The sequence below is a fragment of the Electrona antarctica genome (genome assembly GCF_951216825.1).
Source record: "Electrona antarctica genome assembly, chromosome: 16".
Lineage (NCBI taxonomy): Eukaryota > Metazoa > Chordata > Actinopteri > Myctophiformes > Myctophidae > Electrona > Electrona antarctica.
The window spans coordinates 34759000-34776299 of NC_136797.1; the positions used below are offsets into that span (position 1 = coordinate 34759000).

A 17300-nucleotide genomic window follows, 5' to 3' on the forward strand; every position below is an offset into this window, starting at 1 on the left:
TTTATGTGTTTCTGGTCATTATTATTGTCCACTCATTTTGTATGTCCGTGGCAAAAATGGAATGTTGACAAAAATGTCCACCAGACCACCACAAGCCAACATGGCGATGACCCCCGGAATTAATGAATTATTTCTTTTATTTGTTGATTAACATCTTTGGGAACTTGTTTTTATGGCAACTGTAAATGTATGGAGAATTTGGAAACAATGTCACGCTCCCATAATAAGCCAAACTAAAAAATATATAAAGCCTATAATTTACGGACGGTAGATCTGGCAATCTGTTAGCAATCTGTAGCCTATTTGGTTTTGGGCACCGGTCACTGTTGCTTTAAGGGGGGTGTTGGTCCAGAGAGGTAGTAGGTTTAGAGCTAGTCGCTAGAATACAGCAGACAATCCGCATCCTTTCCTCACGCCTTCAACCAGTCTTACCTGCTACAGTGCACAGAGGACAATCGTCAAACAAGCTGTCTTCGTTCTGATCTGCTGTAGACGGACGCAATGGGAGGTATGGCATTATTATTATTATTTTATTTCCATGGGATAATTGTTAGTTAGGCTACTAGATCCTATATGGTCATTGAATCCTCACATGTTTTCTTCTGTGACAGAGGCCGAGACACGTCAGAAATTGCTGCGCAATGTGAAGAAAGAGGTGCGTTGCGTTTCACTTTTTAATTTATTTTTCTATTCTGGTGAAATGTAGATGCCCATTTCGTTTTGTTTTGTAGCCGACTATAAGTGCACCATTACTCCGTCGGACGGTATTTGATGTTTGCAACCTGCCATAGGAAAATGCTTAAAAATGGCTAAATTTGTTTTAATCGCTATTTTATTGTCTTATAATGATGATGATGATGATGATGATGATGATGATGATGGTGATGATGATGTTGGTGGCGATGGTGGCAGTGATGATGCTGGTAGTGATGATGACGAAGACGATGATGGTATAAGGTCAGACAGAGATAATAGCAATTTAAATAGACAACCAGTGCAGATGTCCTATTCATTTGTATGCCTCCATGAGGATGCTTGTTTTCCCTGTCTATTTCATTTCCTGACGATTTTCTTCCCCTGCTGTCTGTTTAATTTCCTGGCATCTCTCTCTCTCTCTCTCTCTCTCTCTCTCTCTCACCCTCCTTCCTTGACTCCCTCCCCCCTGACTCTAGCTGTCACCCTCAGTTTGGTTGCACACGTGTGAGCTCTCTCACATAATATACCTTAGGGGCGTGACCATTATATGTACTGTACATAATATGAGGACCATAAAGGCAAAAGAATAAGCCAAAATTTGTTACAGGTTTCTCAGATTACTATCTGTTATTAAAAAAAAGAAACCTTCAAATCCTCGTCCAAAGCTCTGCTCAGTGGTTCCCTGGGGAGATAAAATAGGATGTATTATTCATTGCTGTAAAGGCTGGAGATTTTAATTCCACCTTTAATTCCTTCATGCTCTCAGTCACCTGTGATTCATTCCTTGCAAAGCGTGCTGTATTGATTTTATCAAACTGTTTGAGTTGTATCCTGTTTTTTTGTGTCTGTTTCTTACCAATCACAATATTAAAAACGTATATTGATTCAGCCAGTGAAAACTCCGATTTTAGAGAATAATTAATTTGAAGAACCTGATGCCCTTATGCTAAATAATGAAAAACATGTTTAGATCACAGTGGCAATTTTGGCGCCATAGATGGCCATTTTTCATCCTCAAATTCTGGGGACATTACTAAAATTATTGAGGGGCACTCCTATGTCCAGCTTTGAGGGTTTGTGTAAACACAAACATTGTCCAGTCCTAACACAAACATTGAATGCCATTGACAATGAATGGCCAGCATTGAGTGTTTGTGCAAACACAAACATTGAATGCCATTGACAATAAATGGCCAGCTTTGAGTGTTTGTGTAAACACAAAGATTGTGTAACACAAACATTGAAGACGAAGGTGAGGACGCAAATTGTGATTGGCCAGAATGAGATGATGTATGATGATGTATCATGATAAGAGCGCCCCTCACTTCACACGGTGTAATTTTTGAGGGGCGCTAGCCCCTCACCTCCTATATTCAGCTATTAGTGTAGATTTTCGTCACAAACACAAACATGGTCACATCTGGCTGGATGAAAACAGTTGAAACTAGAACTGCACTCTGTCGAGTGGCCTACTAGTGCGCAAGCAGAGCGTGTAAGTGCTGTAGACCGCTATAAACGTTCAAATCATAGTCTCACATATTGAATTATTAGATTTAGCTATTTGCTACGTACCTTCTAAAGGAAAAAAAGTAGTATTTTTAAGTATGGTAAAATCATCGTTACGTCACTGTCAACTATACCCTGGCATTGGTACATATATTCATCACGTCATATGCTCATATGTCCATATATGTATACATGTCTATATGTATATGTAGTTTTCTGAGTGGTTGGTGGTATAATGTGATCGGCTGGGTGGTTTGATGCGTATGTACTTGACAATGAAACGTATCATCATTACGTCACCATCGTCAACCAATTATACCCTGGCATTGGTACATAATCTTCATCACGATTCACGGAAAACATACCTGCACGGTCAGCTTCCGTATGTCCGTATGACATCATATCACGTGCATTCTAAGGGACATTGGTACATATCACGTCATGGGACATATGCTTCGTAGCATGACAAAAACACACCTGCACGGTCAGCTTGGGGCCAGCATATGACGTCATAACATGTGCTGGCCCCAAACACGTGCATCGTAGCACCTGACTGAAAACATGACTTGCACGCTCTGCTTGCGCAAGTAACTAGATGAAGTGCCCCTCAGGGCACAGGTCTCCACCAGGGCAGGTCAGGTTGTGGCCTCCTGGTGGTGCTATAATAGGCCAATGTGAAAAGGGTGCCATTTCTTCTTACGTTTTGGATGGCAATTGTATTTTTTGAGGCATTTAGTTCCAAAAATGTGTTTTGCAAAACTCCACCTCACACGGACGGAGTGCAAAACATACTCTCTCCCCATGCCTTTGGCCTGGTGGAGACAATAAAATTGTATAGTGTATTAGCCAGCAAAGGCTGTGATGGTTCAGGAATATTTCCTTGTGAATACTTGAATATATGCATGGGCACTAGACTAGACTAACCATAGACCATAGATAGTGAAAAACGTCTTCATTGTTGGCTGACCTTTAATTCTATTCACTCTTAATCAGTTTATCGTCCTTAGGCCTACTTACTTTTACCCCTCTTCACATGGTTTATTGGCCTTTCATCACAATTTACAATTTACGCTCTTAATCCAGAAAAGCATGGCAATACATCATATACATAAACAAGTAGTAATCATGAATCATACGTAAGCTAAGAACGTAATAGTGGAATATCACTTGAAACTATAAGCCAGAATGGAGAAGAGTTTGGGACGTGTGGAGCGTTGTCCCGGCGTTTTTAGTGAAGGTACTTCCAGCTGCCCTGTGTTGGCTGATCTGAGTGAATGGGAGGGTTTGTAGGGTTCAATCAGACTTGCAAGATAATGGGGGAGACATACCTTTGGTTGCCTTGAATGCCAGCATCAGAGTTTTGTATTCTGTGCGGGCAGCGACCGGGAGCCAATGGAGGGAGCGGAGAAGGGGGAAGACATGTGACGTGTGAGGCATTTTGGATCAGTTGGAGAGGCTTACTGTAAGTGCGCATGCCGATAGGCCGGTATTGGAGGGAGTTATATGTTAGGGGTTCCCAAACCCATCCATCCATAGCCTCTAGCTGCGGCACACCTATTGCGAAATGGGTTTAAAACACGTAATTAACAACATTATAACGTGTCACATTGCGATGCAAATAAGCTTGTACATCTGCCATTTACCTATTTAAAATTGCTCCGAATTGGCCAACGTGGGGGCTGTGAGGGAGCTGTGGCCCCCACTTTGAAAACCTGTGTCTTATGTCAATGTCAGATAAACTCAGATCTCACTGTATGTGTTCTGCCTCTCAGGTGAAACAGATTATGGAGGAGGCTGTGACAAGGAAATTTGTACATGCAGACAGCAGTCATATCATATCCTTCTGTGGTGAGTATTCGTGCTCCTTTCTGAAATGGGCACATTATCACATTGAAAATATGAAATTCAATTTCTAATCATCTAATTGGCACCACACTGCACTGCTTAATTTAAAGCTGCAATCTGTAACTTTCATGTCCTTCCTGGGATTCGACCCCCCAGGACCCCCCCCCCCCCCCCACACACACACACATACACACAAACCAACACACCGACACAGCTTTAGAATGATACAATAATAAATCAGTGCCAGATGTTAATGTGACGTTGATTAGATGATTGAAGTAAGTAAATCAACAAAATAGTCAATCTATAAGCTTTGAGATTTTAGATTTTAGATGAGCATTTTGGAACATTTAACGTGTTGTCGTGAGCTTGTAGATCTGCTATTTTCGACTAATGTTGTCCTCAGAATATAATTAAATAAAAAGTTCCCATCACATAAAGATTTGGCGACACCCCAGTTATATTACATTTGCAGTTCAAAGTGGCGTCTGACGACGTGATATCTCATCCTGCAGAGTTGTCAAATGTCAAGTCCCATCACCTCCATATACTGAGTGTGCAAATAAACGGTCCGTGTGTGTGTGTGTGTGTGTGTGTGCGTGCGTGCGTGCGTGCGTGCGTGCGTGCGTGCGTGCGTGCGTGCGTGCGTGCGTGCGCAGCGGTAGTGGAGGCCTGTGTGTTGCATGGACTGAAGCGGCGTGCTGCAGGACTGCTGTGCAGTAATAAGGTTGCAGCTCTCTTCATGAAGGTGGGGAAAAGCTTTCCTCCCGCTGAGGAGCTCTGCCACAAGGTCCATGAGGTGGAGCAGCTTATTGAAAACAAGTGAGATATTAACAAAATTATTATTGTATATTAGGCTACGTATTTCGGCATATATCTATATCAATTTATTATTATACCATCTTGTCGCCACTGTTTTTGTATTTCATGCATTCATGAAATACACACGTGTCTGACTTCTCAGTGCGGTCACCTGGTACATTCATTCATAATATGCTTGTAATAAATGTCAAGGTATTTTGAAAAAAGTACCGGTACTCTGGTTTAGATCTCTGAATCTACCTTTGTAGTCGGGGTGACACATTGGCTACAAAGGCTGGTTAAAGGCAACACAATTCACCCTTTGTGAAGTCCCGCCCGTGGTTGTGCCCATCTTCGCGCCCATTGGTTGCCGTTTCGTGGTTGGACAAAAATCCTTTCACTCCATCCTCTACCATTGAAATATTGCGCTTTTTCAGTTGCTTCGTATTGATAGTCTGTGTATTCAATTCTTATTTTAAACTTGGTGTCAGTAAAAAAGGAACCTCACAGGTGCAGCATGGTGACTGGCTGGGCATATCATGTTTGTTTTTATTTATTTATTTTTTTCTTAATTTTTTATCCCACGATTTTGCAACCCATTCTTTCACCCAGTGTCAATGATCTAATGTAATCCTGGGCGCTACACTTCCTCTGCCAACCTGGGGGGGCAGCGGACTGACCTCATGTTTCCTTCTATGCATGAGGAGTCCAAGCTGCTTCTTTTCACCTGACAGGGGGGAGTTTCCCCGGCCGGACGTAGCGCGTCGAAGCTCGAAGGAACGCGTTATTCCGACCAGTTCCTTTCCCCTCCATCAGGCGCCCCGGCTGGCCAGGGGGAGGTAGTTTAGAGACCAGGATTACTGCATGTTTTTTTGAGGGGACACGGGGAGAACATGCAAACTCCACACAGAAAGGCCCTTTCGCCAACCCCGCCTCGGGTATGGGCAGTTTGGGCACTGATGACGCAATGTTTTTAGTTTTTTAGTTTTTAGAAGCAAGGCAACCAAGGCAGAAAGAGCCTGCTGGTTAGTCAGTCAGGGACCAATCAGAAGGCTGACAAATGGTGAATTGAATAATTTTCCATCCCAGTGCATCAATCAATCCATCTGAGCCCAGTCCAGATTAGTCCTGATCTGCCCTGTCCAATTCAATCAATTGGATCACATGGGATGCACAGTTTGCACACGCAGATTAGACACACCAACGGACCGACATGCGGAAACAACGGTCGGACATGCGCTGCTCCGTGCTTGCGGTTAGGCTTACGTTAGGGTTTGAGGTAGGTTGTCGGTCTAATGACAGTCGGACCAATGGTATGTCTAAACTAAATGCCTTGTTTGTTTCTTCAGCAGGCAAAACAATTCTCCTATTAGTAACGACCACGGCCGGCAGTCCAAGTTTGGCAACCTCTCACCCCAGGCTTTGAAACATGTGTGGATCCGTACCGCTCTAATGGAGAAGCTTCTGGACAAGATTATCGTGTACTTGGTGGAGAACTGTTGGTGAGACATATACAGTGATTCTCAACCTTTTATTTTAAGGACCCCCAGTTTAATATGCATTAGGCCACACACCCCCTTTTGATAACTATGCTGTAAAATCCTCACTGTTAATTTAGTGTACAAATGAGTTCCAGACCCGTAAGGGTCCATTTGGTTCCTGACTATCAATTATTTAACTTAGACTGACTGGAACCCCATTAAGGATCCCTGACAGTCCACAAAACACCATGTTCATAATTAAGTGTACTTAAGTAACTAAATAACTATCTCTTCTTATTACTATACGTATCATTGGGAGACGGCCTCCTCCATTAGAAAACATGTCATGTCATTCGTTTTTATTATTTTATGCCTGCAGTACATTCTATGAGAAGGAGGCCATGCTGATGGATCCTGAGAATGGGCCGATCCTTGCATCTCTTTTAGGTACACATATTGATTTGCCTCAGTAATGTATCTGTTTAACACTGTGTGACCACAATGATGCTGGACAAGAAAGCTAGATGTTGCATTAATCAGTGTCAGTGAATATGAGTGCATCTTCTTCATATATATACATATATAGCTGAAAACAGCTGATCTACAAGCTACACTGCTAGAACTTCTGAATGTTAGCCCCAGAATATGGATGCTAGGAATCTAGGAGTTCAAGTGGTTTATTTCCAGTGACCATGTTTTGTTGAATTGTCATTATTTTACAGTTGGTCCTTGTGCTTTGGAGTACACTAAGGTTAAGACAGCAGACCATTTCTGGACAGATCCCTCTGCTGATGAGCTGGTTCAGCGACATCGCATCCACAGTGGCCACTGTCGCCAGGAATCCCCCTCAAGGCGGCCTGCCCTGGTTAGACCAGTGCTTCACAAACATTTTCATGTCAAGGACCCCCAAATTGATATGTGTATTTGGCTGCGGATCCCCATTTGAAAATATGTTGTTCCGGTGACCCCCAAGGACTGTACACGGTGTGCCTATTACAGAGTAATAGATGCAATGACAAATTCACTTTCATGTCTTGTCATCCTGACTAGTTTCAGATCCAAAAGAGACAGTCCAGCGGCAGTATGGATGATCGGCCTGTGATGTGGGCAAGGGATTACGTTGAGTCCCTCCATCAAAACTCAAGAGCCACGCTGCTATTTGGCAAGAACAATGTCCTGGTACAGCCGGTATGTATGTTTTATTTATTATAGATTATATGATTCCATTATGAAAATTATCCGTCTGTCTGTCTGTGACAGGTGTGTTTGCATGATTCATAAACTGTTATTCTGAATAGTACTGCAACAGGAAGCAGCATTAATGGTAAGCTTTGTGTTTTGTCTTCAGAGAGATGACATAGAGGCTATGCCAGGCTACCTTTCTCTGCATCAAACTGCAGATATCATGACTTTGAAATGGACACCAAATCAGCTGATGAATGGCAATGTAGGAGAGCTAGACTCAGAGAAAAGGTAATTCAAATAAAATTAATTATACATCAAATAATTACCTCCATATTTGACATGTTCTTTACATAATTCACAAGAATAATTCAGATGATTTCTTTCGCACAGTGTTTATTGGGACTTTGCTATGACTATTCGTCTCGAAGAGATCGTCTATCTTCACTGTCATCAGCAAGGTGCAGTAACCTGTCTAAGTAATCTGTTTTAGTACCTCTTGATTACAGAAATACACTGCAATTGTGTGTGGGTGTGTGTGTGTGTGTGTGTGTGTGTGTGTGTGTGTAGCCAATCAGCATCATATGTCTTATGTCATATGTCATTTATAATCACAGATCAATCGTCCTTATTAGGCTATGTGGGATATACAGTAGTTGTTCAAGAACTAGCTAATTGCAATATTACACATATATTATAGTTTTACAATTTGACATATTTGAAACAGACAACAGATAATGCTTGTTACAGTAAATGGCTGTCTCTTCCAAACCAGAGCCTACTAATGCATAGAGAGAGAGAGAGAGAGAGAGAGAGAGAGAGAGAGAGAGTTTCACTTCACCTCTTCTGGTGGTTTTTAATGATTTTTTTAATTTTACTTGTAAATAAACAAAAAAACGACAATAAAACAAATGGAGGGGAAAAATACAAAAACCTCCATTGCATCCCAAGAAAGGTACACAGCTCACATCAATCAATCAATCACAACACATGTTATTGTATGAATCTATGTGAGACCAGACCACAGTTAGAAGTTAATTATCTGTGTGCTGCTTCTGTACTAGTGGACAGTGGTGGAACAGTTGTTCTGGTGAGCCAAGATGGGATCCAGAGGCCTCCTCTGCGTTTCCCCAAAGGAGGCCACTTGCTCCAGTTTCTCACCTGTCTTGAGACGGGGCTGCTGCCGCATGGGCAGTTGGACCCTCCACTCTGGAGTCAGAGAGGAAAGGTCAGTGTTGGACACAGATTAATTTACTGCCATTTAAACTAGTGGTTCTGAAATTGGTGGTCCTTAAATGGTGCCTACTGCCTAGCATAATGAGAAACAGCGTAACTGTGAACTGCTTTATACTTTGGCTATTCGAAAATAGCCGATCCACGAGGTCACAACGCGTCACAGTGTGAGGTTGTCGATTAGCTATAGTTTCTAAACATTTTGAAGAATTGTTACATTTGGAATAATTTTCAACAATTTTGGAATATTGGGGGGGGGGAGTTTGCTGCCAAAGGTAATAGAGCATGCACCTCCACTCTGGCCCAGGTGCTGGACAAATGGCAGTACAAGAGGAAGAAATAGAGTCCGCAACACTGGTATGAAAAACTCCACTTCCGGAATTCCTGAAGAAGATCCCAGTGATCGAAACGTTGAATCAATAAACCAGTGGAGCTCTGGGCCATGGCTCAGTGGTCCAGGCACCTTGGCTGGTAATCCAGTCTGGCAGTGTGCCGCGGGTTCGACTCCCGATCCCGACGGCCTTTACTGCATGTCACCCCCCCCATCTCTCTCCCCATTTCCTGTCAGCCTACTGTCTGTCCCTCCATTAAAAATAAAATAAAGGCGAAAACCACAAAAAAAACCATTTAATAAACCAGTGGAGCTGAGTTTTTCATACTGGCGTTGCGGACTCTATTTCTTCCTCTAGTCTGCTGCCAAACACATCAATGTTGGGGTTCTTGACATGACAATGTTTGAGAACCACTGATTTAAACAGGGATAGATTTAGCTGTGAATAACATTTTGATATCCATATTTTGAAGGGTGGATAATTGATTGCTGATTATCTTGTCTCACATAACAATGAAACGATTGTGACCTGAGGGCTGAGGGCTATATATATATATATATATATATATATATATATACTGAATGCCTTTTCTCTCAATTTACAGGGGAAGGTTTTTCCTAAACTTCGGAATAGGAGTCCACAGGGATCATGTGATTCTGTATCATCAGATAAGGAGGACGATGAGGCCACAGATTATGTTTTTCGTATCCTCTTTCCGGGCAATCCGACAGAGTTTGGTATGTACTTTGAACTCCCAGCTGTTTTATCTGTGCCATTCTAATGAGTCAATTATTGATTCTCCTGAAACTCATTTCAGTAAGATGAGATTAATTGCGAGGTACAGATGTCGTTGTTGTTGTGTGACTTTAATGTTAAATTGTCACGATTCCTCATCCTTCTCTTGTCTATCCAGTCCCTGTGTGTCCATTTCACAATATACACCTGTCGACAATAAGGAGACCTTGCATGGATTTATTAAGTTGTCTACCACACCTCCATCCTCTGGCTTGGTTTGTTGTTTTCCATGTTTGTTTTATTTGGTGTTGATTTTGTACATGTACATGTATGAATGTTCATCATTTACACACAGACTCCTTCTACTGTGTTGGGTCTTGTTTTTAGTTGTTGTTAAGAATGATGATGATACTAGTGACAATGAAGAGGTGACTAATGAAGGGTTGTCAATGTCATGGCATGCAGTGGCTCCTGAACCGATGGACCAGGGAGTAAACATGTGGCACCCCACCCCCAGGAAGTCCTCCTGTTCTTCCTGCTCACAAAATGGATCATCTGATGGCTCTCTGCCTAATGGATGTAACCAAGACAGGCAAGTAATCCATACGGATATCTAGGTAATACTGTAGGTATATATACCCAGTTGTTTCTAGTAGCTGAATGAACGTGTCTTTGTTTTGTCAAGCAGGGCTCCCTTGAAGCTCCTTTGTGACACCATGAAATACCAGATAATTTCCCGCGCTTTCTATGGATGTGAGTTAAAACAACGTTTGAATTATCTCTGATTTAATTAAAATTGAAAATGAATTTAATTCAATTGAAAAGTACCATGGATTTGAGATCAGGGGGTTCGAATCCTCTGTGGTGCTTTGCCAGGCTCTGTAACAAACACAATTGGCCGCGTTCATGGGTGTCATGGGTTTAGCCAGGGCACCTGTTCAGTAGGGAGAAGAACTGCATGGTCCCATGTAACGTTCCTCCGTACGCTTCACATCCTGGTGAAGCTCCTCATGTGAAAAAACAAAGGCGGCTGTCAACTTCATGTGTACCGGTTGTCAACACTCTCCCACATGACCAACTGTAGAGGTTAGCACTGCAGTGATGGCCTACACATGAGTGTGGGGAAACTACTAAATTGGGAGAAAAGGGGAAACGGTTTGAGGAACAAAAATGTGATTGAAAATTAATGAATGCAACCTTGAGTATGAAAACCCCTTTTTAATGTGTTCTCTAGGGCTTGCATACTGCCGTCATCTGTCCACAGTTCGTACTCACCTCTCAGCTCTGGTCAACCCAAGTATAGTTGATGCTGATGTCCCATGTGATGCCCGGGGAGGGCTCACTGTAGAGGTCTGGAGCACTTTCCTCCAGGACTGCTCTGTAAGTACAGTACATACAACAGCACTGGCAAGCTAAAACTGTACTAGATTAGATTACTCACAGTCGATCTATCCCAGTATATATTTGTGACAGAGCTTATATTTTGTCACACAAAATATATACTTATTATAGATCATATAGCCTACTTATTATAATTGTATTTATTGTAAAATACTTCACATTTGTTTAATTCATAACACTTTTTTTCTTGTAAAATGTCACATTGAGTAAACCATGTAATAAAGTGATGGGTCGCACACACCAAGACTGCATTTTGTTTTTTATTTATCGAATGACAGACGTTTCGGCTATCCAGCCTTCATCAGTGTGAGTGTAGCCGAAACGTCTGTCATTCGATGTGGTAAAAAATAAAAACTATAATGCCGTCTTGGTGTGTGCGACCCATCCCCTTTAATACAATGTTGATTTGAACGGGTAACGCACCATAAATCAGAGCACGGTGGTCACAAGAACAATTACACATTGAGTAAACCAACCTTTGGTACAAATGAGTATAAGTAATGTAGTAGATTAAGAACCATCAATGAAAAAGGCAATTATAGCATTTTAAAATCAGTTAAGGGGGTGGATGGGTTGTAATAAATAATACCTTTGGAAACATAAAACAAACCTTTAATTCAGAAGCTGAGCAGAAGAAATGTCACATGTCTTTCAGAACTATGAAGAACATGAACTACAGAGGCTGGTGTATTTTGGTGGCGTGGCTCCCTCACTACGCAAGGAAGTGTGGCCTTTCCTGTTAGGACACTACCACTTCTCTATGACCCAGAAATGCAGGATGGAGGTAGCGCATACTGATTCATCATTTTAATTAATTTATACATTTGTAACTCTGAGTGTACAAAGGTAACCTAATGGGGTCCACCGATGCCCAATTTTAGGGTTAGACAAAAAAATATCTAATCAATTTGATTAAAATTGAGAACATTTCACTTCACAAAATATATAAATATTTAAAAATGCTTCATTTAATCAATTAAGCCCTATTCAAAAATGTCCTAAAGTGGCCCATCTACAAGCTAAAAATGTATCGCAGCTTGTTGAGCTATTTTTTAAAAACATTTTCTCCTATAACGGCATGCCCAAAATGGGGATGAAAGTGGTTAAAAAAGCTGGACACATAGGCTGAATAATTGCTGATGCCGGTGTCGTCCAGAAAGTAAAAATATTATAGTTTGCATGTGATAAGATATGAGGATTGCGTGAATGACCGTAAATGTAAACTTTGTCTTTAGGTTGACAAGCAGGTGCAGACCATCTATAATCAAACTATGAGGGAGTGGCAGGGCTGTGAGGCCATTGTTCATCAAAGGGAGAGCGAGAAGCATGCCGAGGCCCTGGCCAGATGCTCCTCAGGGGCCAGTGTGGAGAAAGCAGTGCAACAAGACTCCACCATCAGCACCGACGTAAGGGAATTAGTCTGATTATCGCAATAGCTGACATGGACATTTTCATTTAATTTCATTTCATTTCGCACATTCGTTAGTGTACAGTACAATTTATATCAGAGGATAATAATTCCTTTATAATTGTATTTTTAATTCATTTATCAAATTTCAAATTAAACCTCACTGAGTTAATATAGGTTATATCGTCACTGTTGGGTGGAAATCTTGCATCTACCATATTTACTTTATTTATTTTAGATCAACGCCGTTTCATTTGTCATATTTTACATCTCTCTGTGAATATTACAGATATTTAGAAACTGGAGCCATATGTTGTACTTTAAAAAACGTTACAATAATAAGATGATAATAATAATAATAGATCCATTGGAAGTTTATTTTATTTTTCTTTAATGTTTGACATACCAGGTTCCCCCGACAGCAAGGATAGCCTACCGTATGTTAATATGGTAGGCCTTAGTTGTCTCTGAATCAGTATCTTTCCTTTTTGTCATGTGACCTTTCCATCTCCAGTCCTCTCAGATCAGCACCTCGGAGCATCAGAACGTTTCCTCACAAAGTGATTCCAGCAGCAGCCCAAAGGTACTCCTCACAACTTTGGGATATTATTATACACGATTGATGTTTAACCAGTTGACCCCTAGAATCCCTCTTCTGGTGGCAACATTTGCCAAAAACAGAAGAAATTTGGTATAGAGGGGAATAAATACAGACCAATTACAGAGGTCAACTATCATACTTAAGTTTATAGAGGATTTAAGTGGTTAATTCTGTGTCATGTCAGTATTAAAGGGAATCTAAAATGTAATGATATTCTCCACATTTTCTTGTTTGGTTTTTAGGTGTTTGGCTCAGTTGAGGAAGTGGATCAAATTGAGTCAGAGCCCAGGTCTGAGGAAGGCAAGGTATTGCCCTGTAGCCCAGTTAAGGATAGCCCAAATGGCACTCCACAACCCCCCTCTTGCAACCCATCAAGCCCAGGTCATTCAGACCAGCATCTGTGTTCAGAAAACAGCTTTCATTTATCCAATTCAGCCACTGGATCTACAATCACTCAGCAGTCAGAGATCCCTGAACAAAGCTTTAATGAAGAACTTAAGGGGGTGCCACAGCCAGCAAGTGACCATTTCATTCTCAGTCAATCAGGAAATGAAGATGTAAAACAGCAATTATCCCAGGACATTGTAAAGACAGAGGAGGAAGCCGTGGTCTCAGACAGTGGAATGACTACGAGATCAGAGGTTTCGGGAGTTCAAGAAAGATTGGAATCTGGTAATTCTGACAGAGAAGGTGAAACATCTCTGAGGACAGCTGAATTGGAAGTTTCTACAAAGGAGCCGGCCAGTGTATTAAATGAAGGTGACACAGACCTCCCCATGAAAGCAACACCAGATAACACTAATGTCCTGAGGCTAGAAACAGAGGTTCATAATGAATATTTCCAAGCGCCACTGCTTGGCCAAACGTTAACTTTTAAAGCAGATGAGGACACAAATCTGGAATCGGAACCATTAAGTCTGCCTACAACAAAGGAAGACAAACACCCTCAAACTGAGAAAGAGCCTGATATGTCAGAAAAAGTAAAGTCTGAAACAATTCCTCCACAAATAACTGATGTCTGTGTTACTGACACGGAAAGTAAGGAATCTGAAGCAAAAGCTTCTGAATTGGTTGAAACCTGGAAAGACAAACCCTCTGAAATTACATACGAGAAACCTGGTTCAAATTCACCTGTCAGACAAGTGCTGAATGCTCTCCAATCAGCATCAAGGGGAAGCATTTCCTTATCATCTCATTCTAAACTGTCCCCAGACACCGCAGACTCAGATGACTCGCCTTCTGCTTTGGAAATGGAGGACATTCCCACAGGCATTATGACTGAAGACAACAGAATGAGGCCTTTGGCAGGCCTCGCTTCCCCTTCTATAACCCTGGCCCTGAGACGGAAGGCTGGATCAGAGGAGTTTATCCTGGATCACCATCTGGACACAGGCTCCAATACCAGCCCTGAGGGTACAGACCTAGGTCTCTCTGAAGAAGAGCCAGAGATGGACAGTCTCCTCCCTCGACCAGAGTCGGTGGAGGTGGGAACAGAAGCTGAACCGGAAGAAGACTCCCATAATTCCTCTGGAGAGAGTACCTACTCTGTAAGCATTAAAAAAAGGAAGACATTAAACATATATCTGTCGTTCACTTATAAATAGATTGACGATTTGTCTTTTTTTGTGTTTTAAAGCAAGAACAGTTGGACCAATATTTACTCAACTTAACTCGGATTGATAAGGATGTCAGACGATGTGACAGAACATATTGCTATTTTACCCCTGCTAACCTGGAGAAGCTGCGCAACATCATGTGCAGGTGAATACATACGTTTACGATTTCATTGAAGGAAGCAGTTATTTGTGACTCGCCTGTAACACTATGATTCTTCCTTTTGTTTCAAGCCATTAGTGCAGGGGTTCTCAACGTTTTTGGCCGGGGACCCCCGAAAATGCTTTGGCAACGTCTCGGGACCCCCGCCCCGCCCCCTCCCGACCCCCAATATAAATTGACTGCTACAATAACCTTAAACCATTTTGGGCGGGAACCCCTTTTGGTGTTTTAAGCATTGTTATAATTTAGCTATTTAAAAATAGCAGATCTACAAGCTCATAGCGCGCTACGAGCTTGTAGGTCTGCTATTTTTGAAAAATCGTGAATTATTATTATTTTTTTTTTAATAATTTGGGGACCCCCTAAAATAATTTGGTGACCCCCCCGAGGGGTCGCGACCCACGGGTTGAGAACCCCTGCATTAGTGTAAAGAATTCTCTTTAATGTCTACAGTTACGTGTGGCAGCATCTGGAAATCGGTTACGTCCAGGGCATGTGTGATCTGCTGGCTCCTCTACTTGTTATTCTGGACGATGGTCAGTGATCAGATTAACATATTTGACTTGTTGCATGGCAATATGCAAATATTAACCTGGCCTCCTATTTTGGGAATGTCTTTATAGGTGAAGATTTAAAGCGATGCGTCACTACTTTTTTCAATGAACAAAATGTAATCTTGTCCAATCTGTATGGTAGAGTATGTTGCTATACAATTGGCGCAGTTGTATTGGGTCTCCCTGCTCTTCTATTGAGACGATTGATACCTGTGTCTAGGTGAGACATAACCTTTGACACCATCCTGTTTCTGGTTTGACAAACCACCATTTTCAGCACTTGTGCATAAAAGAATAGCCAATTTAAAAAAAATTACAATCTTTATTAAATCTGCATAATTGCTTGTAGATCGGCTATTTTCACTATGGCGAAGTATACCAGGATTAATGCCGTCTGTATGTTTTTTTGTTGTGTATGTTTTCAGAGGTCATGGCATTTAGCTGTTTCACTGAGCTAATGAAGAGGATGAATCATAATTTTCCTCATGGAGGCGCTATGGACTCACACTTTGCCAATATGCGCTCCCTTATCCAGGTATGACAAACAGCCATGGGCTCCCAGGCATTAGTGGAAGAACATTTCATCACAAAATGTCTTTGTATTCCTTGACAGATCCTGGATTCCGAGTTATTTGAACTGATGCAACAGAATGGAGACTATACACACTTTTACTTCTGTTACCGCTGGTTTCTGCTGGATTTTAAAAGAGGTGATCATAAATGACTATTTGTTGAATATGAATATTTAATTCAAGTTTATATCCTACCTACAAATTCCAATTCTGGGAGTTATCCACTGTAAAGAACACATGCTTGTAGCGTTGTCATAATTTGTGATATTCTTTTCTCTTGTTTTTCCCCAACAGAAATGGTCTATGATGATGTCTTTTCTGTGTGGGAGACCATTTGGGCAGCCAAATATACCTCCTCTGATCACTTTGTGCTCTTCATTGCTCTGGCACTGGTTGAGATGTACAGAGACATCATCTTAGAGAACAACATGGACTTCACTGACATCATTAAGTTCTTCAATGGTAAGGCTGTGGAGTAAGAAACAGCGAGATAGGAGACGTAGGTGCGTCAAGGTAGTTTACTTATTTCCACATAGAATTATAACATTAAAGTGCGATCAGCATCATAACAACGAACCACTTAACCCGGAACCGGAAGTGCTACTCCTCCTAACCCTCTAACCCTATTCTGCAATACCACACTGAAATGAATGGAATCCAATTACTTCCTTGGCAATCAAACTAATGACATTGTGCTTTTATAGAATGGTCAGCAGTTATGTCAAGTCTACCGTGAGACATAGTCAATGGACTAAATGTGCCGGACTAGCGCCAAAGATTTCTTTCCCAAGTAACATAATAGTTGTGCTTGCTAACAAGCTATTTATGAAGTAATTTTTGATTTCCCTCCTCAGAAATGGCAGAACGACACAACGTCCCACAAGTTCTGATGATGGCTCGAGACTTGGTCCTGAAGGTGCAGACACTAATTGAAAACAAGTGATGCAAAATACAGCTTTTGCATTACGATTCATTCTGTATGGTAAAATTACTACTGACACAACCACATGATATTAATGTATTCTAGAAGAAACTAAAATGAAGTAACTTTTAAGTACTGAAGACTTTATTGGCATTAAAACTAATCAACTTTACATTATACAATATTGTATAACATTGTGTTTCTAAAAGCTCCCTCCTATTTTCAGGTAATACAATTGTCAACGGTAAATTTAAT

General features: G+C 41.4%; 1 protein-coding gene across 1 annotated transcript; it reads left to right on the top strand.

Moving 5' to 3' along the window:
* Positions 1-592: 592 nt before the first annotated feature.
* On the top strand, positions 593-17157 carry sgsm1b (small G protein signaling modulator 1b; the record flags this gene model as incomplete). The annotated part of the gene is made up of 24 exons (XM_079524001.1): positions 593-655; positions 3975-4050; positions 4707-4869; positions 6198-6350; positions 6709-6776; positions 7052-7194; positions 7386-7517; positions 7678-7802; positions 7905-7972; positions 8576-8739; positions 9681-9813; positions 10277-10403; positions 10500-10564; positions 11046-11191; positions 11868-11996; positions 12448-12618; positions 13135-13203; positions 13464-14768; positions 14858-14982; positions 15451-15533; positions 15977-16086; positions 16165-16261; positions 16418-16585; positions 16978-17157. The coding sequence occupies 24 exons, from the start codon at positions 593-595 to the stop codon at positions 17064-17066; spliced, it is 3972 nt and encodes a 1323-aa protein (XP_079380127.1). The 3' UTR covers positions 17067-17157.
* Between the last annotated feature and the right edge of the window lie 143 nt (positions 17158-17300).